General features: G+C 43.7%; 1 protein-coding gene across 2 annotated transcripts in view; it reads right to left on the minus strand.

Moving 5' to 3' along the window:
- Positions 1 to 26,853, minus strand: part of DNAH6 (dynein axonemal heavy chain 6) — a 1,211,389-nt gene that overhangs the window by 797,998 nt on the left and 386,538 nt on the right. For both annotated transcript variants that reach the window (XM_069236637.1, XM_069236634.1), the window contains exons 25-27: positions 20,761 to 20,925; positions 20,559 to 20,672; positions 6,371 to 6,496 (exon numbers count right to left, since the gene is read on the minus strand). In XM_069236637.1, coding sequence (XP_069092738.1) covers positions 6,371 to 6,496; positions 20,559 to 20,672; positions 20,761 to 20,925 — 405 coding nt within the window. The remainder of the gene's footprint in view (positions 1 to 6,370; positions 6,497 to 20,558; positions 20,673 to 20,760; positions 20,926 to 26,853) is intronic.

Below are 26,853 nucleotides of genomic sequence, written 5' to 3' on the forward strand. Positions count from 1 at the left end.
TCTTGAATCGTGAAAGCTTGTATTTCACTAACTCTTCATAATGAAGTGATTGCCACTAGAAATGCTACTTTCCAAGTTAAGAATTGGATCTGACAAGAGTGCATGGGTTCAAATAGTGGGCCCATAAATCGTGTAAGTACAATATTAACATTCCACGAGGGTACTGGTGGAGTTCTTGGAGGTATGATTTGTCTTAGACCTTCCATGAATGCTTTAATGACTGGTATCCTAAATAGGGATTTTGTCAGTTTATTTTGCAAATAAGCAGAAAATTGCAGTGAGATGTATTTTGATGGATGAAAAAACTAGATTTGCTTTTTGTAGGTGGTGTAAATATCCTACAATGTCTTGATTGGACGCATCCAACGGAGTTATGTGTTTTGCTTGGCAATAGAAAACAAATCTTTTCCATTTGTTCACATAACATTGCCTAGTGCTAGTTTTTCTTGCTTGTTTAATGACTTTCATACACTCATTTGGCAGGTTTAGATAGCCACATTCTAAGATTTCAGGAGCCAGATTGCTAAATTGAGCATCGCTGGATTGGGGTGTCTGATCTGCTGTTTGTGTTGTTGTTACAGTGGGTTAGGTGATAAGAAGGACTCTGAGGTTCGAGTGGGTGGAAGTGGTAATTTATTAATAATTTCTGAATATTGTCAAATTTGTGAGTTGGGGTGTCCTTTGTCCCGTAATGTGTCTCTCTTGTCTTGTCTTCCCAGCTCCCCTCTTGACCGGCGATGATCCTCTGACAGACTCCCCGATGCACCGGAAAAGGAACGAAGGGAAGGCAAGTCAGGGTATGTAGTTACACAGACTGTAATAGTGTTAGTCACGAAGGGGAGAGTGAGGGAGAGAGAGAGAGACAGAGAGAGAGAGAGAGATAGAGATAGAGATAGAGAGAGATCCTGAGTGAGTATGTGGTAAGTCAGGAATAAGATAGTGTATATACTGTCACCCTTTTGTGTTTTATCGAGCAAAATGACTTGGTTTTAAGGCTCTTTGGTTACTTTTTAGAATCAACACTACAATTGCCTCTAATATCCTTTCCCTGGTTTCTCCCGTCACTTCCCTGCCCCTCCCAGCTGCTCCCCTCTCCAACCCCCTCCACACTGTTCCTACTCTCTTCCCCCCTACCCCCGTTCCTCTGTTTAATTGTCTGCTATCCTTTAAAAAAAGACCGTACCTTGGTCAGCCACGCCCCTCCTGGGACGTGGCAGCCTCCGCGTATGTCCTCGCTTCTTTCCTATTCCACAGGGTCTGCTCCTGCTCTGGGAACGTCGGGGTTCCCAGAACTTCTTTTGTGCTGGTCCCGATCGCCGTTCGCCGTCTCCTTCGGTTCCACTGCGTCTTCTTCCTTCTCCTTCCTCGACTGTCGTCCGTCCTCACTGTTTTCTACCCCTGGGACCTGGAAATCCGGCATCATGGGGCAGGCGCCGTCTTCCTCGTTGCTACGGCAACGGGGAATGCTGTCTTCGTTGGCGGGCGAGCAGCGCCAATCCGATGCGTCGAAAGCCGCGTTGGAAGACAACCGGCTACAGTTGTGTTAACAAATCTGGCCTGTTTGGGAGCTTGGCGTGAGGTACTATTGAGAGGTCCAACAGTGTGGTGTACCATGGTTTGCGTGCCCACACTGGTGCTATAAGTATTAGTTTGAGTTTGTTTTGATGCAGTTTGTTGACTAGAAATTGAATGAGTAGGAGAGGGGGAAAAGGGTAAGCAAATATCCCTGACCAGTTGATCCATAGAGCATTCAATCAATCAATCATTCGCATTTATAAAGCGCGCTACTCACCCATAAAGGGTCTCAAGGCGCTTGGGGGGGGGTGGGGGGGGGGTCAGTGCTCGAAGAGCCAGGTCTTGAGCTGCCTTCTGAAGGTGAGGTGATCAGGTATGGCGCGAAGGTGGCTGGGCAGAGAGTTCCAGGTCTTCGCTGCCAGGAAGGAGAAGGATCTTCCTCCGGCGGTGGCTTGGACATTGCCCTTGGACTGAGGGTGTGGGTACCTGGACGCGAAGTTTTGGCATTTTGCGTTTTGGTTTGTGGCGAACGGATCTGTCTGGTGTCCCCCACTGACGAAAGTGTTTGTGTAGTACCTGGGGATGTATTTCCCACTTATGAGTTTGCTGGTGATCTCGAATGAGGTTGTCTGCTAATTGATTGTGAATCCCTGGAATGTATTGAGCTATTAGGTGTATGTTGTTGTGAATTGCCCAATGCCAAATTTTTTGTGCTAGGAGGCAAAGTTGCGATGAGTGTGTTCCCCCCTGTTTAAGTAGTACATTGTTGTCATATTGTCTTTTCTGACAAGAATGTGTTTGTGAGCCAGAGGAGGTTGAAAGGCTCCTAGTGCTAGAAAGACTGCTAGCAGCTCTAAGTGATTTATGTGTAGCTGCTTTTGCTTGCTGTCCCATTGTCCCTGTATACTGTGATTATTGAGGTATGCTCCCCACCCAATCATTGATGCATCTGCTGTGAGAATGGTGTGAGGCACAGGGTCTTGAAAAGGCCGCCCTTTGTTTAAATTTGTGGGATTCCACCACTGAAGCGAATAGTGTGTTTAGCGGTCTATCAACACTAGATCTTGGAGATGACCCTGTGCCCACGACCATTGTTTTGCAAGGCACTGTTGTAAGGGCCGCATGTGTAACCGTGCGTTTGGGACAATTGCGATGCATGCCTAGGAGTTTCATCACAAATCGGACTGTGTAGTGATGATTTGGCTGTATTGTTGGCAACATAGTGTGGAATGATTGCACCCTTTGTGGGCTTGGACTTGCAAGCGCCTTTTGAGTGTTGAGTGTAGCTCCCAAGTACTGCTGAATTTGGGATGGTTGCAGGTGTGATTTTAGATAATTTATTGAAAACCCTAGTGTGTGTAGGGTATCTATTACATAACGTGTGTGATTTTGACACTGTTTTTGAGTGTTGGCCTTTATTAGCCGATCGCCGAGATATGGGAATACATGCATATGTTGTCTCCTTATGTATGCTGCTACTACGGCAAGGCATTTTGTAAATACTCGGGGCTGTTGTTATCCCGAAGGGTAGTAACTTGAATTGGTAATGTTTCCTTGTATCACAAACCTGAGGTTTTTTCTGTGAGCTGGATGGATGGGTATGTGAAAATACGCATCTTTTAAATCCAGTGTTGACATGTATTCTCCCTGTTGCAGTAATGGGACTACATCTTGTAGTGTCACCATGTGGAAGTGTTCTGATTGAATGTGGAGGTTGAGAGTCCTGAGATCTAATATTGGCCTTAGTGTTTTGTCCTTTTTGGGAATGAGGAAGTACAGGGAATAGACCCCTGTTCCTTTTTGATGATGAGGCACTAGTTCTATGGCTTGTTTGGTTAATAGTGCCTGCACCTCTGTTTGTAACATTGCCAGATGTTGCGATGATAGTTTGTGCACTTTTGGGGGAATATCTGGAGGAAAATGTGTGAATTCTATGCAGTAACCATGTTGGATAATTGATAGTACCCATGTGTCTGTTGTGATGTTTGACCATTGTTTGTGGAACATTTTCAGTCTTTCTCCCACAGGGGATTTGTGTTGGGGGAAGGTGATGGCAAAGTCACTGCTTGTTATTAGTGGCTTGCTTTGCAGATTGGAATTTCCCCCTGGATTTGGGAAATTGCCCTCTGAAGGACCCCTCGAAATCCCCCTCTTTGATATTGTGTTTGGTATGAGGGCTTTGTTTGTGAGGTGGATGGCTCTGAGGGCTGTGGCCTGAAACCCTCCCCTATACTGAGGCTTCCGAAATGTCCTTCTGTATTGGTATGAAGAAAGCGCTCCCATCGCTTTGGCTGTGTCGGCATCCTTTTTCATTTTTTCTATGGCTGTGTCCACCTGTGTGCCGAATAACTGTTGTTGGTTGAAGGGCATGTTGAGGACTGCCTGTTGGATCTCAGGTTTAAATCCTGATGATCTGAGCCATGCATGGCGCCTAATGGTAACTGCTGTATTTATGGTTCTTGCGGCTGTATCAGCGGAGTCTAACGCTGACCTTATCTGGTTATTTGTTATTGCCTGTCCCACCTCTACCATCTGCTGAGCTCTCTTTTGGTGTTCTTTGGGGAGATTTTGAATAATGTCCTTCATCTCATCCCAACGAGCCCTGTCGTATCTTGCGAGGAGGGCCTGTGAGTTCGCTATGCGCCACTGATTGGCTGCTTGTGACGCTACCCTCTTTCCTGCCGCATCAAACATTTTACTTTCCTTATCTGGAGGGGGTGTATCTCCAGAGGACTGCGAGTTAGCTCTTTTCCTCGCTTCGCTGACCACTACCGAATCTGGGGTCAGCTGTTGCGCGATAAATACTGGGTCAGAAGGTGGTGGTTTATACTTCTTTTCTACCCTTGGGGTTATGGGCCTTCCTTTAGCCGGCTCCTGGAATATCTGTTGGGCATGTTTGAGCATACCCGGGAGCATGGGTAGACTTTGGTATGTTGCGTGTGTTGAGGACAATGTATTAAAAAGAAAGTCGTCCTCGAGTGGTTCAGTGTGCATGCTTCCATTGTGGAAAGCTGCAGCCCTAGCCAAAACCTGTGTGTAGGAGGTACTATCTTCAGGTGGAGAGGGCTTAGAGGGATAGCACTCTGGGCTGTTGTCTGACACAGGGTCATCATAAAGATCCCACGGATCTGTGTCTTGATGTGACTGCAAAGTGTGTGTGGGAGACTGTGCAGTAGGTGTAGCAGGTGGAGAGACAGTTCGTTGAGGAGAATGAGGAGGAGACTGGGCTGGAGAAAACTGGCGTGGCGGAGATTGCTCTCTTGGCACTTTAGCCTTTGGCTGATCAGTGTCCATACGTCCATGGAATGCCAGCTTTCTTTTAAATTTGAGGGGACGTGCTGTGAGGATCTTGCCAGTACCCTTGTGGATCTGTATCCTGGCTTGTCTGTCATCAAATTCCTCCATTTGTTGAAGCTCTTCCTCAAATCTATGGCTTTTTTAAAGATCTTTTGAAAGTCCATGTTCCTCAGTATATGTTTGTCTTTTCGGCTCCGAAGCTGTTTTTGTGGGACCGAAATGCCAGGGGTGGTAGTAGGCCTCGGTTCCGAAAGAGACTTTCGGGGTCTCGACTCGACAGGTCGGTGTCAAATTTTTATGGAGACTGTGTCTCGACTCGAGTCCGAAGACTTCGATGCAAGTGTGGCCTTTTTTGGTGCCGAAGGTGTTATTTGGTCACCGCTTGATTTTTTCCAGGTGGAGCCATGGCCTTCCGGCAGTGGCGTTCCCGAGGCCTTTTGTTTGGTCTTGGTCTTGGTCGGGGCAAGCGTACTCACATGCTGGCCCGCTGATGGTGGTCGGTCGACATCAGATTCGTCCGAATCGGATCCTTGAACAGAGATGGCAGTGTGGATCATCTCTTCTTCCGCGTCGAGGTGTTCGGTGCTCTTGGATGCCATTTGTAGCCTTCTCGCCCTTCGGTCTCTCAAGGTCTTCTTGGAACAGAAAGATCTGCAGGTCTCACAAGTATCCTCTCAGTGATCTGGTGACAAACACAGATTACAGACCCGATGTTGATCTGTGTAGGGATACTAGGAGTGGCACCGGGGGCAGAATCAGAACAGGGTCCGGTCCATGAGGCTTCGACGTTTCTTGCGGTCGGGCCCACCAGGCCCAGGTTGGGCACGGGTGCCCCGAAGGGCAACCAAAGGTGTGTGTCCGCCGGTACCGAGGTGTCGATGGTGCGATCGAGAACAATAGCGAGGAATTTCAGTGAATTATACGTTTTCCAAATCGAACAGCCAGAGTGAAGAGGAACACATCCGAACCCGTTGGCGGAAAGAAAACAATTTCAGATGAAGTGGATGCCCATGCTCAATGGAGCAGAAAAGGAGGAGTCACTCAGTCCCGTGACTCGAAAAGACTTCTTTGAAGAAAAACAACTTGTAACACTCCAAGCCCAACACTAGATGGCAGGAACTGTGCATAGCAGGTGTATCTGCAGCTACATATGCCACCGAACATATATATATATATATATACACACATACACAAACACACATATATGGAGTTTAATTTCATGCTTAAAACGGATATTAAAGCTAAGCTTCATTGAAATTTACGAACACTATCTAGCAAATATCTGATAACTGGATGCAATACTTTTAGATTTACTGACGAAAAATGATAGAAACTGATGAATAGAATGTTTTGTTTACTCTCACCTATTAGTAACTACTCCAGGCCACATTCCAGTGCATGATTTTGTAACTCACTTTGCCACTACAGACTTGAAAGAAGAAGCAAATAGTCTGGTACAACCGTATGGTCCTGTCTATTCTCTTGAATATATTACAACTTAACTGAAATTACACAATGTATATTCCCTCGTGAAAAGAAAATGTTCTTATTGGTTTACCTTATCCTTGACCAGGTCACTGACGATGTCTCTTGCATGTACATCAATTGTAATTAACGCAGTTATTATATTTCTGTGAAGTGTTGGAAGTTGCCCTCGCACAAGTCCAGCCAAAGCATTTAACCTCTGGGAAAATAAACATATGGTTACAGAATATTGTAATCAATTGGTCTGGTTTAATTGGTCTGGTGAGAGACATGGAGTTTTGAGATCTACCACTACAGGTATGGTTAAAAAAAAATCATAAATATTGAACCCATCTTCCCCACTACAGCCTTGTATCATGAGTGTGAATCATCTACAGCAAAACAGCAACCATACTAGCCATTTACAATTAACAAAATACATGAAGTGGGCCAAAAGAGATGCATCCGAGATGTGTATCACCCCTGTTTGGAGCTCTTCCTGCAAGTCTGGGATTTGCTACTGCTACACTCTCTCACCAAACAAGTTGCAATAATTCTGGTATCTGGACGGCTATTCCTATGTCTCAGTGTACAGTTGTTGCCAAATATTGGAGTATCATCGCTAGAGGAATGGGCTACATGGCTATGTTCCTGAGAAACCAGATACCAGACCTTGCTGTACTATTAGGAAAGTGTATTGCTAGTGATGGAAATATGATACTCATTAAGTCCCTCCTCTTTACGGGAACTTCTAAGGAATTTGGACTGTTGTTCTGTAACCTATAAGTAATCCTCAATAAACGTTGCATAAAGGATGGTCAATAACTTGTTGAACAATTAGTATTGTAGCTAGAGGGCCAGAAGAGTAACCTTTCCTAATGGCTAAGGACCTTTCATGAATCTGAGTCAAAAGCTAATCAACGCCTTTCTGAAGACATTGCTATTGAAGGAATGACTTGAGACTGTCTGGGTCTGGGCCTCTCATAGCATCTAAGCAGGTTTCAGCACTTGACCTTGTATCATAAGAGTTTTCATTGACTTCCAGTCTGACAAAAGCTCTCTGTGATATTCTCAGTGGTGTGCTGCTTTTCAAGGCCTGGACAATTAGCTCAAAGGTTAAGCACCTGCTGCTAACATCTGTCTGCCACCTGATGGTCAGTGGTTCAATTGCATGACTCTTAAGCACAGTCATGAGTCTTGGCACAACTTAATTTCAAGTAAGGCCTTTACGATTACTAGCATTTTTAAACATGAAACCAATCTTTCTTTTTTTTTTTTTTTTACAAATTATTAGGTGTCTCTTTTTCTTTATGATGATGGTCATTAGTTTTTGTGATCTACAGAAACCAATTCATTTTAATTGTTTTTTAGGTGCAAAAATACAACACTGACTCGCATGGCGAAACAATACAAAATACCAGATCATTCCTGGGGTGTTGTAGGAAAGTGCCCTCTTTCTTGGCTTGGTTACCCTCATTTTCTGGCTGTTGTCAAGGTGTTTGACTGTGTCCACTGGGCTCCTGCTAACCAGTACCCCAGTGGTTATGCTCTCTTGTGTACATTTTGGTAACTGTACCTTTTTCTTCCCACATTTGGCATACGGGTCCCCCCATGTAAGTCCCCAGTATATGGTACACAGGTCCCCAGGGCAATGGCATACCAGGTGGTCCCTATGGGCTGCAGCAGTTATTCTGCCACCCATAGGGAGCCCATGCAAAGGGTTCTGCAGGCCTGCCATTGCAGTCTGCGTGAAATGGGTGCAAGCACCGGTTTTCACTACAGGTCACTGCACCAGGGCACTGTAAGTCACCCCTATGGTAGGCCCTCTCAGCCCAGAGGGCAGAGTGCAGGTACCTGTGTGTGAAGGTTCCCTGCAATAGCAGAGGTCCCCCCACAAACTCCAGTTCCATTTTCCTGGACTTCGTGAGTGCGGGGACACCATTTTATGCGTGTACTGGATATAGGTCACTACCTATGTCCAACTACATATTGGTAACTCCGAATCTGGGCATGTTTGGTATCAAACATGATGGGATCATACCCTAATACTGATGCAAGTACTGGAAATATAATTCCATGCACTCTGGGGGGTCCTTAGAGGACCCCCAGAATTGCTACCACCAGTCTTACAGGGTTTTCCAGGCAAACCAAGCTGCTGCCACCCCTCAGACAGGTCCTGCCCTCCTGCTGCTTGATCTGATCAAGCTCAGGAAGGCAGAACAAGGGATGTCCTTTGGGAGAGGGAGGTAACACCCTCTCCCTTTCGAAACAGGTGTGATCTGCTTGGGAGGGGTAGCCTCCCCAAGCCTTTGGTATGCTTTGAAGGGCACATTTGGTGCTCTCCGTGCATAAACCAGTCCACATCGATTCAGGGACCCACAATCCCTGTTCTGGTGTGAAACAGGACTACGGAAAGAGGAGTGACCACTCCCCTGTCCATCACCACCCTAAGGGTGGTGCTCAGAGCTCCTCCAGAGGGTCCCTGGGTTCTGCCATCTTGTTTCCAAGGTTGGCAGGGAACTCTGGGAGCACCTGAGTGGCCAGGCAGGTGACGTCAGAGGCACCTTCTGATAGGTGGTCACCTGGCTGTGTGACCAACCCCACTCTTAAGGCTTCCTCTGGGGTGGGTCCTCAGATTCGGCTTGCAAGATTACAGCAGGACTCCTCTGCAACCTTACTTCAACTTTTAACCACTGGAACCGCAACTGGACCCTCCAGGAACCGACAATCTGCATCCACGAAGAAGACTCTTCTTGCAAAATTGTTTCCATGGCTCCTTCCAGCTTCTGCAACATTTCCCCAGCTGTGCATCCTTCTAAGGACAGAAAGTCTTCAGCCTGCACTGGAGGAAAGAAGGAGTCTCCCTTGGAGTGAAGGAGTCACTCCCCTGCATCTGCAGGCACCTACTGCAATGACGACCGGCTGCGTGGATCTCCTGTCATCCTGAGCTGCATGGATCCTGCATCACGGGTGGTGGTCCGGAGTAGTCCTCCTGGTCCTCTCTGCCAGCTGTGCAACTTTGGTGGAGGTAAGCCCTCGCCTTCCCTCGCAGAACAGTAACTGCGTCTCTTGCAGCTGCCAAGGCTTGTTTACATCTCCTTCAAGGGAACTCTAGGCTACGTGCAGCTCCAGCTCCCAGCACTCCTTCCTGAGATGCACAGCCCTCTGCGTGGTTCTCCTGCGGCATGGGACCCCTTTTGGTAGTGCTGTGTGGGCTCCTTTGGCATTTTCTGTGTCCCTGTCCTGTGGGGCTCCTGTGGGTGCTTCTTCTGCTCCTGTGGGCCCTCTGTGTCACTGAGGGTCTCCTGTGACTCCCCCTCCTGGGTTGAGTCCTCCTGGGCTTTGCTGTTCCCCGGCAGCACCACTTTTCCACTATCTGCGAATTTGTCTTTTCCAAGGCTTGTTGGTGGAATTCCTGCAACAACACCCATCTGCAATCTTCATTTCAGCGTGGGACATCATCTACATTTCTCAGTAACTCTTCTTCTGCACCAGGGCTGCAGTGCGGACCTGTTCTTCCTCACCATCAACCAACTCCTGCAAGTGCATCTGGGTGGGTAGTAGCTCCTACTCCTCCTGGACTCCACTGACACTTTTGGACTTGGTCCCCTCTCTCTATAGGTCTTCCTCTCCAGGAATTTGCTGCTGGTTTCTTGCAGCCTTCTCTGGCTTCTCTTTTCCTTCCTGTTCGGTGGTTTGGGGGAAATTCCAGCAATTTACTCCTGCTTTCCTGAGCGATGGGGGGTACTGTGTTACTTACCGCTGTCGTTTTCTGGTACTCCCAGTTCCCCTCTACACATTCTAGTTACCTAGGTCAGGGTTCTGTGTTCGCATTCCATTTTTTTAGTATATGGTTTGGGCTCCCCCTATGGTCACTATTGGTTACTGTTATTTGCACTGTTTTCTAACCTTTTCTGTGCCTATTACTGTTTACTAGTGTGTATAATCAGTGTATTACTTACCCCCTATTGGAGGGTTGCCTCTACAGTATTTTGTGGTATTGTGTGACCAAAAATAAAGTACCTTTATTTTTGTACAAATTAGTGTTTTCAGAACAATGTATTGAACTATATCGACCCTGAAATAGAAGTACATAATAAATAAAAGATGGTAACTGGGCCAGATTAAATTCAGTGTATATCTGGGAGGTCACCTGCTTTCTAACAGCCATTGGCGATGATGAAGACAAAGAAGCACTCACAGGGGGTGAGGACCATACCCACTGCAGAATGAAGGCTGCCTGTCAACCTACACATCAGGACGGGCACTTACGGTCTCCAAGTGGAGCGGATGTACTGAGTGGGACAGGCAGCGGGAGTAAAACGTTATGGAGGGGGAATAGAGCAAAATGAGCACAAGAAGGCAAAATGGGGTGGGAGAGGTGGGGGAAATGTGACAAACAGAAAAAAGGTGGACTGGGGCTACTCCCCAACAGAAACACTCAAACAAATTACAGGCAACGCAAGTCAGAACGAAATTCCCAGCAAAAACATAATAAATAGTCAGAAAATAAAAATAATTATTGCTAAAACTCCTACAAATCCCAAAATACATGCATCCCGAAGCATAAGAAAGTTATTTTAAAAGCATAATCATTTTGACTATTCATAGCCTCGTATCTGTGGCATGGTCTTTCTCCCATCATTGTCATTTTTTAAGTTGTTGGATTGTTAATGAAAAGAGGCTGTTTTCTGCGACTTTGTCTAACGCGTCTTTTTCTGGATTTAAGTAACGAAACACCAAGAGACAGGCAGTGTGCCTGTATTGGCATTTGAGTTTTGACATTTTGAGGCACATTACGAAACCGAACGAAATTTAGTATGATTTCATGCGTTAATTTAGTTCCAACTGATTATTAGTTCTTAGCTTTTTCCTCGTGGGTTTTTTGCTGGGTGGGGAAGAACCTGTCTCAAATTTTTTGGTCAGTAAAACAGGCCAGAAAATCACCCGAGGGATATGAAGCAGCAAACTGAATCCCGTTTTCTTTCCTCTTTCCCTCACTAGTGCCCCAATACCCCTTCTCTCCCCCACCTACGTGCGTAAAGCAGGTTATAAATGTATTTGCCAAAACCCACAGATATGGACATTGGGTGGTTTTATGAATGTCCCCACACAGTAATTCGCCATTCCATGAAGTTTAACTTGTAACTGTGTGATACAGGGCAGATTTGCCACCGCAGTAACTAAACCCCAGTACCATGCAACTTGTAATTGTAATTTACCGTGTTTTTTCTGTATATCGAATTTCCTGGTTTGTGAACTCTTTACTGCTGTACGACTTCTTGATCTGGTATCTACCAAAGAATGCCGACTCTTTTACATTAAAGAAGGTAGTTGTCCAGTTAGCTCTCCTGTGTTCAGCATGTTAAGTGACATGTAAGTGAGGCGGCCCCTGCTGTGACAGATTACGTTAATAGCCTTCCGTGGATAGATGGTGAGAAAGTACTGTCACTACCATTTATGGCCTTGATCAGTGTCTTAGCAAGTACAAGTGGGAGTTGAAACATTCTGTTGATGAGTAGGCTCGTCTGCAGCAGGTGATCAGACTTTGGAGAACTTAGCATTCAGCACTGATTTATTCATCATACCCACAAGTTAATTCTTATTACATTGGTCATTTTATGAGTTCTGTCCCAATATTTTCACATTCCAAATGTTCCCTGCAGGCGCTTGGTGGAAATGCTAGTTCGTGATGTATGTAACTGTATCAAAGTTTTGGTATGGCAACCAGGTGACGCTGATCGTAGTCCTCTTCTCCTAAACGATCATAGTCATTTTCTTATAATTAAGGGTGGGGTAGGACTGTATTAGGTATCCCAAACTATTTTCATGATTTGGGTTGGTGTATTTTTCCTTAATGTTTTTGAAAGACTATCATTTTTGGAAAAACAAGCACATGGAACATCAAATCGGTAACCAATTAGGCAGTGAAGCAACGCCAGCATTAGTTAACGCAAGACATTGGCAGAAGGAATAATAATAATACTACTTGAGGCAAAGCACAATAGCAGGTATTTTCCCTTAACTAAGAAGTGTTCGGTCTTGGTCCTCTCTACTCAGGTTTGTATGTTATCACTCACAGAGGTTGAATATCTACATAGTTGTTCAATGCTTTTATATATTTCACTGGGCGGCATAATGTCCCAAAATATGGGCTTGTACTAACATTCAGCTACGTTAGGTGAGAATTTGGTTCATGAAACATATATGTTTCTCAGCAGCGTGCTGGAATAAGTGCTCCCACAAGAGTTGAAAGTGGAGCATGCTCTGAACGCCGTCATTCTGTGTGGAATGTGACCAGTGGGAGTAAATGGTAATCTTAGCATTACTTGTATGGATTTATACTTACACTGAGTCCTACTCCTAACCAGTCACAACCGAAGGTGCTTTTTACACTCCTGTACAGTATCTTTTACCACTAGAGTACTTTTTTGATTCTACAAACACAATTTGCTGGTGAAAGGTTATGTATTTATATCTCTGTGGAAAGAGTAGTAGGGAAGGGCTAAAGACATTTCCTGCTGACGAGGATTAGTGTCATCCTTTAAGGTCTGTGACAAGGAAGATTAGGGCTAAACAGCAGCAATCATGTGGGCCATCCACTCAGGGGCCTCAATGGAACCATGCCCCCACCGCATCTACAATCAGGGAACAGCACCAATCAGCATTACCATTACCCACATCATCAACACTTCATCACGTCCACCACTTTCCCAGATGAATGGAAACTTGCAGAAATCAACATCCTCCTCAAGAAGCCCACAGCCGACCTGAATCAACTGAGCAACTTTGGGCCCAACGCCCTCCTTCCCTATCCAACCAAAGTCATAGAGAAGGCCATCAATAAGCAACTGACAACCCACCTCAAACTTCATTAGCTTCTAGACAACACACAGGATTCTGAAAGAACCACAGCACCAAAATACCACTCATTGCGGCCATCAATGGCATTCAAATCATCCTGGACTGAGGAGAAACAACGGCTCTCATCCTGCTTGACCTCTCTGTGGCCTTCAAAACTGTCTCCCATAACACCCTCATCAGACAGCTCCATGAGACCGGTATACAAGGATACACTTTCAAATGGATCTTATTCTTTCTTCATGGGAAGAGCCCAAAGGGTCAGGCTGCCGCACTTCACATCAGAGACCAAGAAATTGATATGCAAAGTCCCACAGCGATCATCCCTCAGCCCTACCCTTTTCAACATATACATGACACCACTCCCCAACATCATCTGATCACAAGACATCACTGTTATCTCCTACAACAATGACACCCAACTCATCCACTCCCTGAAGGACAAAACAACAACCGCCGGATCCAACTTCATCAACAGCATGACCATGGTAGAGGACTGGATGTGAACCAACTGCTTGCAACTTGTCTCTGACAAGACAGAAGTACTGCTCTTCGGCAACAAGACCTCCCATGGGACTCCACCTGGTGACTATCAGAGCTAGGACAAACACCCACACCCACACAACATTCTAGAAATCTAGAGCTCATCCTAGACGACAAGCTCAACATGACAGCTCAAGTCAGTGCAGATTACAAGTCCTGCTTCCACATTCTAATCATGTTGCAAAAAATCTTCAAATGGTTCCCTCAGAACACCGGACGGACCATCACACAAGCACTCATCAAAAGCAGGATAGACTACGGCAACACTCTATGTTGGAATCTCCAAACAACCCCTACACAAACTCCAGACCATCCAGAACACTGCGGTAAAACTCATATTCGGCCTCCCAGGACGCACCTATACTATGCTGCACCTCAGGAAGCCCACTGCGTGGTAAAACCAATACAAAAAAAGTGGGACGGGTAAAGGTAGGGAAAGCAACAAATGGGCTATGGGAGGGGTGAGTAACACAGACCGCATAGGCTGGGAATTTGAGAGTGCAGGTAGCACACAAGGATAGAGCATGACAACACACGATATCCCATAGGTGGTAAAACAAAAGGAAAAAGTAGTTCCAGAATGTAAGTAGTGGAACAATACAAGCCATTCAACCAAAAGGATGATGAGGATGTTTTGATCCAGTGGAGGAACGCCAGTAAATAAGCAAGCAAATGAGAGTTGAGAAGAAAGGCAACCAATGGTAATAAAGAGAATGGCCACAAAACACACTGTAGACACTGTTTTCCTCCATAGCAGGTCTTTGAAAACAGATTGCTAAAAGGTGTCTGTCAATGAGATTTAACAATGAGCTTTAGTCAAATTCATTAATTTGGGACTAGGAGGGGAAGAGATCAAATTGCCCCAAACAGTTAAGATTACAAACTACCAGGAAAACCACATCCTATTCAAATGGAATTTTCTTTTTTTGCTTTACAAAGAATATATGGCTGTTCGGAAGAAAACACTGGAAACTAACACTATATTAATAACACATAACACATTAAAATATACATGCAAGGATTAAACTATTCAAGTATGGCAAACCTAACAGCTTCCACTCATTGAAACATTACTGAATTGCAGCTTCCCAAGCACATCCAACTATCAGGCTTCTCCTGTTATGTTGAATTTAATTGTCAATGGCTACATTTTATTCAGTTGCTCTGACTTAGTGATAAAATCAACTCATCTTTGCAAGTGGCCATATGGCCAGGCCCATCTGAATATGTTTTAATATAGGAAACATATTAAAAATAGGCAGTTTTACATATTAAGAGACTATATAAAAATCAGATACTATACATATTTTGGAGATCCAAGAGGGGGGTTGGGAGTAAAAGAATAATCTTTTAGTAAACAACAAGTTTGTCTAAGAACAAATGCTGAATTCTAAAATTGGGGTAGGGAACTCACCATGGTCTTCTGAGTTTAGCTAGTGCAAACCTAAGGGATTTTTTATTCCATAAAAATTCAGAACATATAGATTCAGACTGGTTAAATATATAACAAAGAAGTTTAAAATGAAGCATGGATAGAACAAACACAATGTGGAGAACAATCAACATCTTGAAGGTTTCAAGTGTTCCTCACCAAGGTTGAAAGAGAGGACACCACAAATGAACAATTAGTTTTACTTTTAAATGATAACATATTATAATATATAGTGTATTGAAAGTTTTTAACCAAATTACCACATATTTAATCGTTTGAGGTGACCAATAAAAATGAGAGCCCTACCTATATATAACTCAAACAACTTAATTTAGTGAAAGAATTTCTGTTAGTTGACATTTCATTCATATCACAAAACTTGGGAATACAAATAAAGCTCATTAATAAAGTGGGAAAAAGAAGTAGAGGGACTGGTTATATAGTGATATTTCATCAGCATACAATGAAATCTTAACATCAATATTATGGTAATTTACACCCTTGATCAAAGAGTTACAATATTGTTTACCAAGAAGGGCGCTAATTATAAGTAAGGCTCCTAGTTTTTAGTTTTTACTGATTTTTACATGTAACTACAGACAGAAGACAATGGCCCTCATTCTGACCTTGGCGGGCGGCGGAGGCCGCCCGCCAAAGTCCCGCCGTCAGATTACCGTTCCGCGGTCGGAAGACCGCGGCGGTAATTCTGACTTTCCCGCTGGGCTGGCGGGCGGTCGCCTTCAGACCGCCCGCCAGCCCAGCGGGAAAGAGGCTTCCACGATGAAGCCGGCTCGGAATCGAGCCGGCGGAGTGGAAGCTGTGCGACGGGTGCAGTTGCACCCGTCGCGTATTTCACTGTCTGCGCAGCAGACAGTGAAATACATGTAGGGGCCCTCTTACGGGGGCCCCTGCAATGCCCATGCCAGTGGCATGGGCACTGCAGGGGCCCCCAGGGGCCCCGCGACCCCCCTACCGCCATCCGGATCCTGGCGGTCGGACCGCCGGGATCTGGATGGCGGTAGGGGGGGTCGGAATCCCCGCGGCGGTGCAGCAAGCTGCGCCGCCGTGGAGGATTCAATGGGGCGGCGGTACACTGGCGGGAGCCCGCCAGTGGTGCCGGTCCGACCGCGGCTTTACCGCCGCGGTCGGAATCCCCATTGGAGCACCGCCGGCCTGTCGGCGGTGCTCCCGCGGTCCTCCGCCCTGGCGGTCAAAGACCGCCAGGGTCAGAATGACCACCAATGTGTTTCCTGACTGCATTTATTTTTAAAAAAATGGAAAAATACAGACAGTTGGGCTTCTTTTGAGTGACTTTTCATACTGTCTTTCATCTGTTCTAGGCTAACAGCTGAGAAGATAGATGGTGTGGGGAATTAAAAAACAGGGTGAGATTTCCTTAAATAACGACATGTGACAACATCTGTTTATAGTATAATGCTAATATTTACCTGTGCATGTATTGTTATGTTATGTTTGCCTGCTTAATTTGCCAAAACTTGACTTGCGCCAAAGTATGAGTGGACATTTATTAGTTAAATAAATGTGGAAATATGCCATTTTACAACTTTATGTATTCATGGAACACAAAATAACGATGGCTGAAAAATAAATATGGATAAATACAGACAGAAATATTCCAAAAATAAATACCTTGAATCCAGGAGCCCTAATTATAAAATAAACAATAAGGAGGAAAGTAGACAGCTCTGTCTAGTGCCATAATAAACATCAATGTAATGAGAAAATATTGGTGTGTAAAAACACTATCTTAGGTATATGAGCAAATGACTCAACTAATAAAATTGGGACCAAGATGAAAGCAAGACAGAGTTCTAAACATATATTTAAAGTTAATGTGATCAAAAGGCTTTCTGGTATTTAATAGTAATGCGTAAATAGGCAATTTTCAAATTATCAGTTTTTTAAATAACATTAGCGAATAACATAACATTATCAGAGGACAACCTGCCTTTGATAAAACCTGCTTGATTTGATTTTATTAATTTAGGGATTAGAATCCAGCAAGACACTAATATTTTACCATAAGTCTTACAACTGCAATTAAAGATATAGGTCTTGACTTTTTGCACAATGTATTACTTTATCACATTTTGAAATGACTGTAATCAAGGTTTCCAGAGTGGTATTGTTGGGTGGAGATTTTGATAAAAAAGAGTTACATAATTCCAACAATTTAGGGGCAGAAATGAAGAGAAGTGGGAGAAAATGTTTATAATCCATCTAGGCCAGGTGCCTTACCCTTTTTAATAAGTGTATAGCACATTGAAACTCTTCTAGGCATATCTCCTTTTCCAGAGAGTCAAACCCTAAATCTTTAATATTATGTTTAGGGATAATGAAAAGACATTATCATAAATAGAAAGAAAAGCATCAATATCATCTATATGTATTTTTTTTTTAGATTTTGTTCAAAGTCAGTAAAAATGCCTAAGGGCCTCATTACAAGTCAGGCAGTCCAAGGACTGCCAGACTCGCAGTGGCAGTTGGACCGCCGCACTCCAGGCGGTTCGACCATAACATTACGGTACAGGGGACCATCGTACCCGCCAGGAACATGGCTTAGGGAGCCGAGACCATAACCATAGCACTGTTCCCACCGGGTTGACAGGCGGAAACGTCATAATACAATGTTCCCACTGCTCAGCCCGGTGGAAACATCGCAATACGGCGGGGGTGAAGCAGCGGGGTTGACAGTCTCCTCATCCCTGTGAGTTTGGCTGTCGCCTTATCTGACCACCAAACACATAAAGAGCCCCTAAGTCTGAAGAATAACCTGAGTCCCGAAGTTCATGAATAATAACAATCATGATTTTATGTTCCTTTTCATCTTTTACATAATTACCACGCAATTTACCACCATTATTTTGGCCACCAGCGATTTAGGATTTAGTATGTATCATGGAATCACAATCAGCGGTGGTGCAATTTTGTTCAAATCAAATTTAGCCATAGTAAAATCATTAAGTATATCAGAAGTTTTTTAATATACGTAAGTTTGTTATAGGTGAATTTAGATTTCATCTTTTTCTTAGCAACAAAAGAAATAGTGAAGCCTCTGAGAGATGCTTCCAATGTATTGCAATTATTTGACACTGACATATTTATGGAAAAGTTCAACTTAATTTTTTTTAAAAAAAGGATAAAATCTCGCCAAAAAGTATCAGCTGTCAACTTTTGCCAAAATGTAGATACATCAAATTTGGCAATAACTGGACAGTTATCAGAATGTAAAAAGGAAATCTGTTTCAGCACTTAAATAAACTTAATTGTATTTCAAAATATTCGGTCAGGCATTACAGGACCATGGTGCATATAAATAGGAAATAAGTATTTTTTATTAAGATAACACTAGGATCCTGCTTCCAGTTTCATCAGGTTTCTGGGAAATAATCTCTAAATTTAATTAATTATGACAAGGCATGGCAATACTGCCTTTATGACCTTCAACAGGAGGAAAAAGAATTTACCAACACAGGGCCCAAATCAATTTTTTGGTATTCACAAACAAATGATTTAATAGTAACTTTACAACTGTGGAGACTCTGCTGTTAGAGCGGAGAACTATGCACATAAAAAGATAGGCTAGTGAATCGGGCCCCCAGTGCCTCTATAATAGTAAAGAATCCACCTCATTTTGGATAAAGGCTATCAAAGTATTTAATTGTGCTATGTGAGATAAGACTTTGTGGATCTAATTTGAGTAATTTTACATTTTAGAGGAAGTTTACTACTTTTGGGATTTACAAATTCTGAGTGTAAACATACTATAAAAAAGTAAGTTACATATCTCTGCCCTGCCCTAATTATTGTAATTGGCGTACTCTGTTGGTATGTGATGTCCCTCCCTAACCTTTTCCTGACACTCCATAACATGTCTTACTCGTTCTTAATACCATTCCCCTTGGCAGCAAGTCTTTTCATTCTTTAAACCACTCCCAGGTATCCTTCCCAGATTTACTACTAAAACTTGTACTCACATGTGCACAGAACTTGCACACATAAATATAGGTAATGTGGAGGCATAAAACCTGCATAGTTTGTGACCTACAATTTGTAGTTCATTTTGTAGTGCAGCTTGTGAGTCAGGCCCTTTGTCTTTTTACTGAGTTACCCAAAGCCAGGACATTCAAAGTAAAGTTAACCATTACATTCAAGTAAAGTAAACCATTACAAAGAAAAAATATTATCATGAACATAATTAAGAAAAATAAAAACCAAAAATATATGTAACCTTGGCATAAAAGATATAAACAAAAAAATAGCTAATGTGAATGAAAGAGATAAGAAAATGTGACCTTCAATATTCAAAAAGAAAAAGAACTTAGGAACAAGAAAAATAGAAGGCAGATAAAGAGAATAGAACAGAAAAAGATAGTAATAATAGAATAATATTAAAAAAGGACACAACTCTGAACTGAGAGGAATATTCCAAAGCACATTCAAAAGGTGTGTGGACATCATAACGCCAGGTGCCATTGGGAAAGTGAGATCAAAAGAAAAAGAAAAAATAATAGTGAAGAAAGGTGCAAATTGAAAAGCCTCATTTAAACCATCACTTACATTTTAGGGGGGTTGATAAGATCGTTTTCAAAGCATTTTGGACAGTAGACACATCCAGTGATAAAGATTATGGCCAGAAGAGGACAATCTTTTCTTTTCTTTGGTGGCTTTATGAACACATAAAAGGTCGCTGTATTCCAGAAAAAGGATTATCATGCCACAAGGTTTTAAAGATGCATCTTTGCTCCCTAGACGGTGAACTCTGTATAGATTCAATTTCAGAGCTTGAGGAATGACAATTAAATCTGGAAGAATTTTCTCAAGAAACATAAGAGGTCTGTATCTTCCATTATCTCTGCCAACCCATTGAGTCCTAAATTGCATCCACCTCTTTCTGATCTACAAATCGTCAGTATCTTTTTGGAGTTGTCATAATTTGATTTCTATTTTAATAGTCTTTGATGTACAGTCTCGATTATCACTAATTTGCTTATCCCTATCCAGGATAGGGATTTTCCATAGCAATATACCTACCCTCAATTTTTAGCCGTTTCTGATTTATAGCTTTCCTAAAGGGCTGAACGGCTTTGACTTTATCTGGGATTTAATTGAAAATTGGATTAGAGAAGGTGGTAATTAGTGGAGGATCAATTTTGGCCTCTTTTGTTTGGCATCATAACTTGAAGAGTGATTTTTATGATTTGACGAGGCATCCAATGCCATGAAGAAAGAATGTAAACTAAGGGCCTCATTACAAGTGTGGCGGCCCAAGGACCGACACACTCACGGTGACAGTCGGACCGCCTCAACTTTGGCAGTCTGACCACCACATTATGACCCTGGAGGTTCATCATGACCAACTGTCTAAGAAGCGAATCACCATCAGTAGCAAGAAACAAACATATGCAAATCATTCCTCACTCACCTCAAAGTTATCTTTTTCAAAATGTGCCAAAGACTGTATATTTTCAGTACTGTCGCCCTCTAAGCACTGTGTCAGATCACGGCACCACATCAGCTGAGATATGGTCAATACCACCTTCACAGAAAGAACAAAAACATAGCCCATCAGATATGATAAGAGCATTTACAAATAGTACAGAGAAAGAGATAGTGTAGTTGATTACCTGTGAAGGATGTCCAGCAACTGTCCACTCAACTCTCGGTTTAGTTTGATAATCAGCAATTGCAGCTTTGCTAAGACGTCTTAAAGAAGCGAACATAGCTTCTTCGACCTTTCCAAGCCAGTCTTCCACATTTCCTCTTGCTTTAAGTCCCTTTCCTAAGCTGACCTGTATAAATGAAAATAAATCCATCCCAAATTAACACTATTAGAAAATACACACATATACATACAGAGTTGGGCTTTCAATTGTCCATCTGCAACCATTGGTCTGTTGTATTTTCAAGCACATTTTGCTTCTGCCCACCACAGCAGACACTATGTGATAGTGGGTGAGCCCATTTCATACCTCAGTGGTGTGAGTAATGGCATTTTTCCTGTGTACAAACATTGTGCCCTTCAGTGAGATGGCTGGTGTTCTAAAGTATCTTTTTAAAATTAAAAACATATTATTTTACTTTCCTTTTTCTATAGATGCTGCCTGCTGGGCTGTGCATCATCCAGGGCACTGCTAACAGCAAACATTTTTAAATGGGCTTGAAAACCATTCTAATATGGCCATCTGTGTATGTGCACACAAGAGCCACCATGTCAGTATGGATTTTGTTATACTTTATTGGTTGGGTTGCCTTCTTAGAACTTTGAGCTATTTATAAACTACAGCAAAGGAAACAACACTGGAAAATCCAATGGAGTAGCAAATAAAGGCAGTCAAGTGGGCCTGGCCAATGCTTGTTTTAAGAGTAGGCAATGGTCCCATGGACCACTGCTTACTCTTAAAAAATAAAACTTTTATTTTTTGTTTTTATAACACATCCCGTTTAAAAAACAAATTTGCTTTATTGAGAAGAAATTACAGACATGGTGGTCTGCTGAACCCAGCAGGCCACCATCCCTGTGATTTTTGTGATTCCCAATGGGTTGCAAACCGATACCTATCTCATTAATAATCATGAGGTAGGTCAGGTCAGGAAAATCCCTTATTCGCAGCATAAAATGTTAAATAGACATACAAAAATAAACCTCCATGATAAAAATATTCATAAAAATGATTATAAAAGATTGACTTCTAAAAATCATTCATTATACCAGCCATTATCGTACAGTATCAGACAATTAACCCCTTCTGTGACGGGGACATAATGGTTACGTCCACCAGCAAAGTGCTCATGTGCCGAGCATGTAACCATTACGTCTTAGGCACTGAGCTCAGAGGAAACACTCCCTCTGTGGGCTTCCCTCCCACCCCCACCCGAGACGTCTGATGACGTCAGTGCACAAAGGCCACTTCCCCATCCATCGGAAGAGAAATGCAATGGGAATTTCCTTCCCTTTGAAGTCTCTCAGAGCATTTCAAAAGCCGGATCATAAAGCAATCCAGCTTTTGAAATGCCCACTAGACACCAGGGATTTATTTTTCATTTGAAACTTTCATGAGGGCAGTGACCCCTTGGGCAAGGGTCGCTCCCCAGGGAGGCAATATTTTTCAAGGGTTTTTCTGCCCCCCTTAGGGGCAGATCGGCCTATTGTTGTTAGGCCAATCTGCCCCCGGGGGGGGGGCAGAAACCACTAGGCGGCAGGGATCATTTTTTTTGTTTGTATGTTTTTGTGTTTTTTTTTGTTGTTATTTTAGAGTTGGGGAGCTACCCCTTAGGTAAAGGTCGCTCACTAGGGGGGAAATTATATTTAGGCCATTTCTGACCCCCTTGGGGGCAGATCAGCCTATTTTTATGAGGCCAGTCTGCCCCCAGGGGAGCAGAAATCACTAGACACCAGGGAGTTTTTTTTGTATGGCGAATACACAGAAGGGGAGCGACCCCTTAGGCAACGGTTGCTCCCCTGGGGGGGGGGGGGGGGGGGTGCAAATTTATTTTAGGCCATTTCTGACCCCACTGGGGGCAGATTGGCCTATTGTTATTTGGCCGATCTGCTCCCAGGGGGAGCAGGAACCTCTAGGCGCCAGGGATACATTTCTTTTTTGTTTGTTTTGTTTTTTAGAGGTGGGTAGCGATCCCTTAGGCAAGGGTCGCTCCCTTGGGGGGCAAATTGTATTTAGACCATTTCTTCCCCCCTTGAGGGCAGTTCGGCCGATTTTTGTTAGGCTACCACTAGGCACCAGGGATCTTTTTTTTGCAGCAATTTCACGCAAGGGGAGCAACCCCTTAGGCAAGGGTCGCTCCCCGGGGGTGGGGGGGAGGAATTTATTTTAGGCCATTTCTGCTCCCCCTGGGGGCAGATCGCTCTATTGTTATTAAGCCGATCTGCCCCCAGGGGTGGCAGAAACCTCTAGGCGCCATGGATACAAAAAATGTTTGTTTTGTTTTTTTTAGAGGTGGGGAGCGACCCCTTAGGCAAGGGTCACTCCCCTGGGGGGCAAATTGTATTTAGACCATTTCTGCCCCCCCTTGTGGGCAGATCGTCCGATTGTTGGGGCAGAAACCACTTAGGCACCAGGGATTGGTGTGTGTGTATGCGTGTGTTTTCTTTAGGAGGGCAGCCCCTTGGGTGAGGGTCGCTCCCCATGGGGGCACATTACTGTTGGCCATATCTGCCCCGCAGATGGGCCTATTTTTAGAAGGCCCATCTGCCCCCAAGGGGGGGCAGAAAGCCCACCAGACAAGTTTTTTTTTCTCCAAAATAAGAGGGTGGGGGTATGTCAAATAAATGGGGCCAAAATTGTTCTCCCCACCAGTGGGCAGATGGGGCAATTACCCCTGATCCACACCCCGGGGGGGGAGGGGCAGAAAGTCTACTAGATGCCTGGTTATGCCCTCACCCCAACTGAAGGGGATAACAGTCTTTCAGCTATCCCCTGCACTCTAAAACACCTTATCCCACAACAAGCAAGAAGACATTTGATTATTTTGGGTTTTGGTTTTACATTTGGGCCATGAGAGGTTGGCTAACTCTCAAAATCATCCCACTTGGAATGGTGAGGGCTGCACTTTATGGACTTTGGGATGCTGCCATGTAGAAAAATCCACAAGACCTAAACACATCTGAAAACTAAACATCTGAGTGATTCCAGGGTGGTGTGTTTCACATGCACCCCGCACCATTTTTGTACCCACAATGCCCGGCAAACTTCCAGCTTTGCTGTAAATCACACATTTTTCCCACGTTTTTGTGATGGAACCTGCTGGAATCTACAGGTATCCACAAAATTCTTCCACCGAGTATTGTCTCATCTATACCGATAAAAATTCTGCTGCACTTGTCACCCTAAAAATGTTTTTTTGCAAACTGCCCTTTTGGACCCCCTTTGGTTCCCCCTCAATATCAACATGTTTTTGGCTCTTCCCTTTCACAAGCACTTGGCCCACCTACACAAATGAGGTATCATTTTTACCGGGAGATTGAGGGGAACATTGCGTGATATGAAATTTGTCCCAGTGCAGTGATCCCACACAGAAATGTGGGAAAAATGTGATTATTTAGCTAAATTTGAGGTTTCCTGAGGATTCTGGGTAAGAATACATTGGGGGATCCACGCAAGTCACACCTCACTGACCTCCCTCAGGGGTCTAGTTTTCAGAAATGTCTGGGTTTGGTAGGTTTCCCTAGAAGGCTGCTGAGCCCAGGACCAAAAACACAGGTACCCCCCGCAAAAACAGGTAGTTTTGTATTTGATCATTTTGATGTGTCTAGATAGTGTTTTGGGGCATTTCCTTTCGCGGGCAGTAGGCCTACCCACAAAAGTGAGTTACCATTTTTATCTGGAGACTTGGGGGTACGCTGGGTGGAAGGAAATGTGTAGCTTCTCTCTGATTCCAGAACTTTCTGTCACCGAAATGAGAGGAAAAAGTGTTATATTGGCCACATTTTGAGGTTTGCAAAGGATTCTGGGCAACAGAACCTGGTCAGAGCCCCACAAGTCACCCAATCTTGGATTCTCCTAGGTGTCTAGTTTTCAAAACTACACAGGTTTGCTAGGTTTCCCTAGGTGTCGGCTGAGCTAGAGGCCAAAATCCACAGCTAGGCACTTTGCAAAAAACAGCTCTGTTTTCTTTGTGAAAATGTGATGTGTCCATGTTGTGTTTTGGGGCATTTCCTGTCGCGGGTGCTAGGCCTACCCCCACAAGTGAGGTACCATTTTTATTAGGAGACTTGGGGGAACGCTGGGTGGAATGAAATTTGTGGCTCCGCTCTGATTCCAGAACTTTCTGTCCCCGAAATGAGAGGAAAGTGTTTTTTTGGCCAAATTTTGAGGTTTGCAAAGGATTCTGGGTAACAGAACCTGCCCAGAGTCCGACAAGTCACCCCATCTTGGATTCCCCTAGGTCTCTAGTTCTCAAAATTGCGCAGGTTTGCTAGGTTTCACTACATGCCGGCTGAGCTAGAGGCCAAAATCCACAGCTAGCCACTTTGCAAAAAACAGCTCTGTTTTCTTTGTGAAAATGTGATGTGTCCACATTGTTTTTTGGGGCAGTTCCTGTCGTGGGCGCTAGGCCTACCCCCACAAGTGAGGTACCATTTTTATCGGGAGACTTGGGGGAACACAGAATAGCAAAACAAGTGTTATTGCCCCTTGTCTTTCTTTACATTTTGTTCTTCCAAATGTAAGACAGTGTGTAAAAAAGACGTCTATTTGAGAAATGCCCTGTAATTCACATGCTAGTATGGGCACCCCGGAATTCAGAGATGTGCAAATAACCACTGCTTCTCAACACCTTATCTTGTGGCCATTTTGGAAATACAAAGGTTTCCTTGATACCTTTTTTTCACTTTTTATATTTCAGCAAATGAATTGCTGTATACCCGGTATAGAATGAAAACCCATTGCAAGGTGCAGCTCATTTATTGGCTCTGGGTACCTAGGGTTCTTGATGAACCTACAAGCCCTATATATCTCCGCAACCAGAAGAGTCCAGCTGACGTAACAGTATATTGCTTTCAAAAATCTCACATCGCAGGAAAAAGTTACAGAGTAAAACCTGGAGAAAAATAGCTGTTTTTTTTACCTCAATTTCAATATTCTTTTATTTCAGCTGTTATATTCTGTAGAAAACACTTGTAGGATCTACACAAATGACCCCTTGCTGAATTCAAAATTATATCTACTTTTCAGAAATGTTTAGCTTTCTGCGATCCAGCATTGGTTTCTCACCCATTTCGTTCAATAACTGGAAGAAGGCTAAAAGCACAAAAAAATTGTAAAAATGGGGTATGTCCCAGTAAAATGCCAAAATTGTGTTGAAAAATTGGGTTTTCTAATTCAAGTCTGCCTGTTCCTGAAAGCTGGGAAGATGGTGATTTTAGCACAGCAAACACTTTGTTGATGCCATTTTCAGGGAAAAAAAACACAAGCCTTCTTCTGCAGCCCTTTTTTCCCCCATTTAAAAAAAAAAAAAAAAAAACGACATTTTTGATGTGTTTTGGCTAATTTCTTGGTCTTCTTCAGGGAAACCCACCAAGTCTGGGTACCTCTAGAATTCCTAGGATGTTGGAAAAAAGGACGCAAATTTGGTGCGGATAGCTTATGTGAACAAAAAGTTATGAGGGCCTAAGCATGAACTGCCCCAAATAGCCAAAAAAAGGCTCGGCACAGGAGGGGAAAAGGCCTGGCAGCAAAGGGGTTAAGGTACAATGCAAATCTTACAACCCCATAACAATGCACTTTAATCATTAAACAGAATCTCCCTATCACCTATCAGCTACTGCACTCTTACTTAATTTCATGATCTGCCATATATATAGAGTGCCACTGTTGGAGTCGAGAGGAGTAGTTGACTGCAACTGATTATATCCTCTCTCCTTAACACCAGGATCTATTGCCCTAACTGCAGCGGCAATACAGCTTGATGGCATACTATGTCTAGAGGTATCAATGTGGTTGTTAAACAATTTAGCCATTTTTATCTATAAACCATCAAGACGGTCCAATACTGATCTTAGGTGCAGTCATATCATAGTTTCAAATCTAGAGCAGATTTTATCTAGAACACAAAGGTTCACATAAGAGTGAATAGGCTCCTGCAGGTCTCTAGCCTCCTTGGCCTTCTTCGTTGACAGGGCGGACTCCTTGCATGGACCGCCTTCTTTTTCCTTTTTAAGCGGTTGATCAATAAGGGTGGAATTGGAATTGTCACCTGGTGCC

This window comes from Pleurodeles waltl, chromosome 1_2 (genome assembly GCF_031143425.1).
Source record: "Pleurodeles waltl isolate 20211129_DDA chromosome 1_2, aPleWal1.hap1.20221129, whole genome shotgun sequence".
Lineage (NCBI taxonomy): Eukaryota > Metazoa > Chordata > Amphibia > Caudata > Salamandridae > Pleurodeles > Pleurodeles waltl.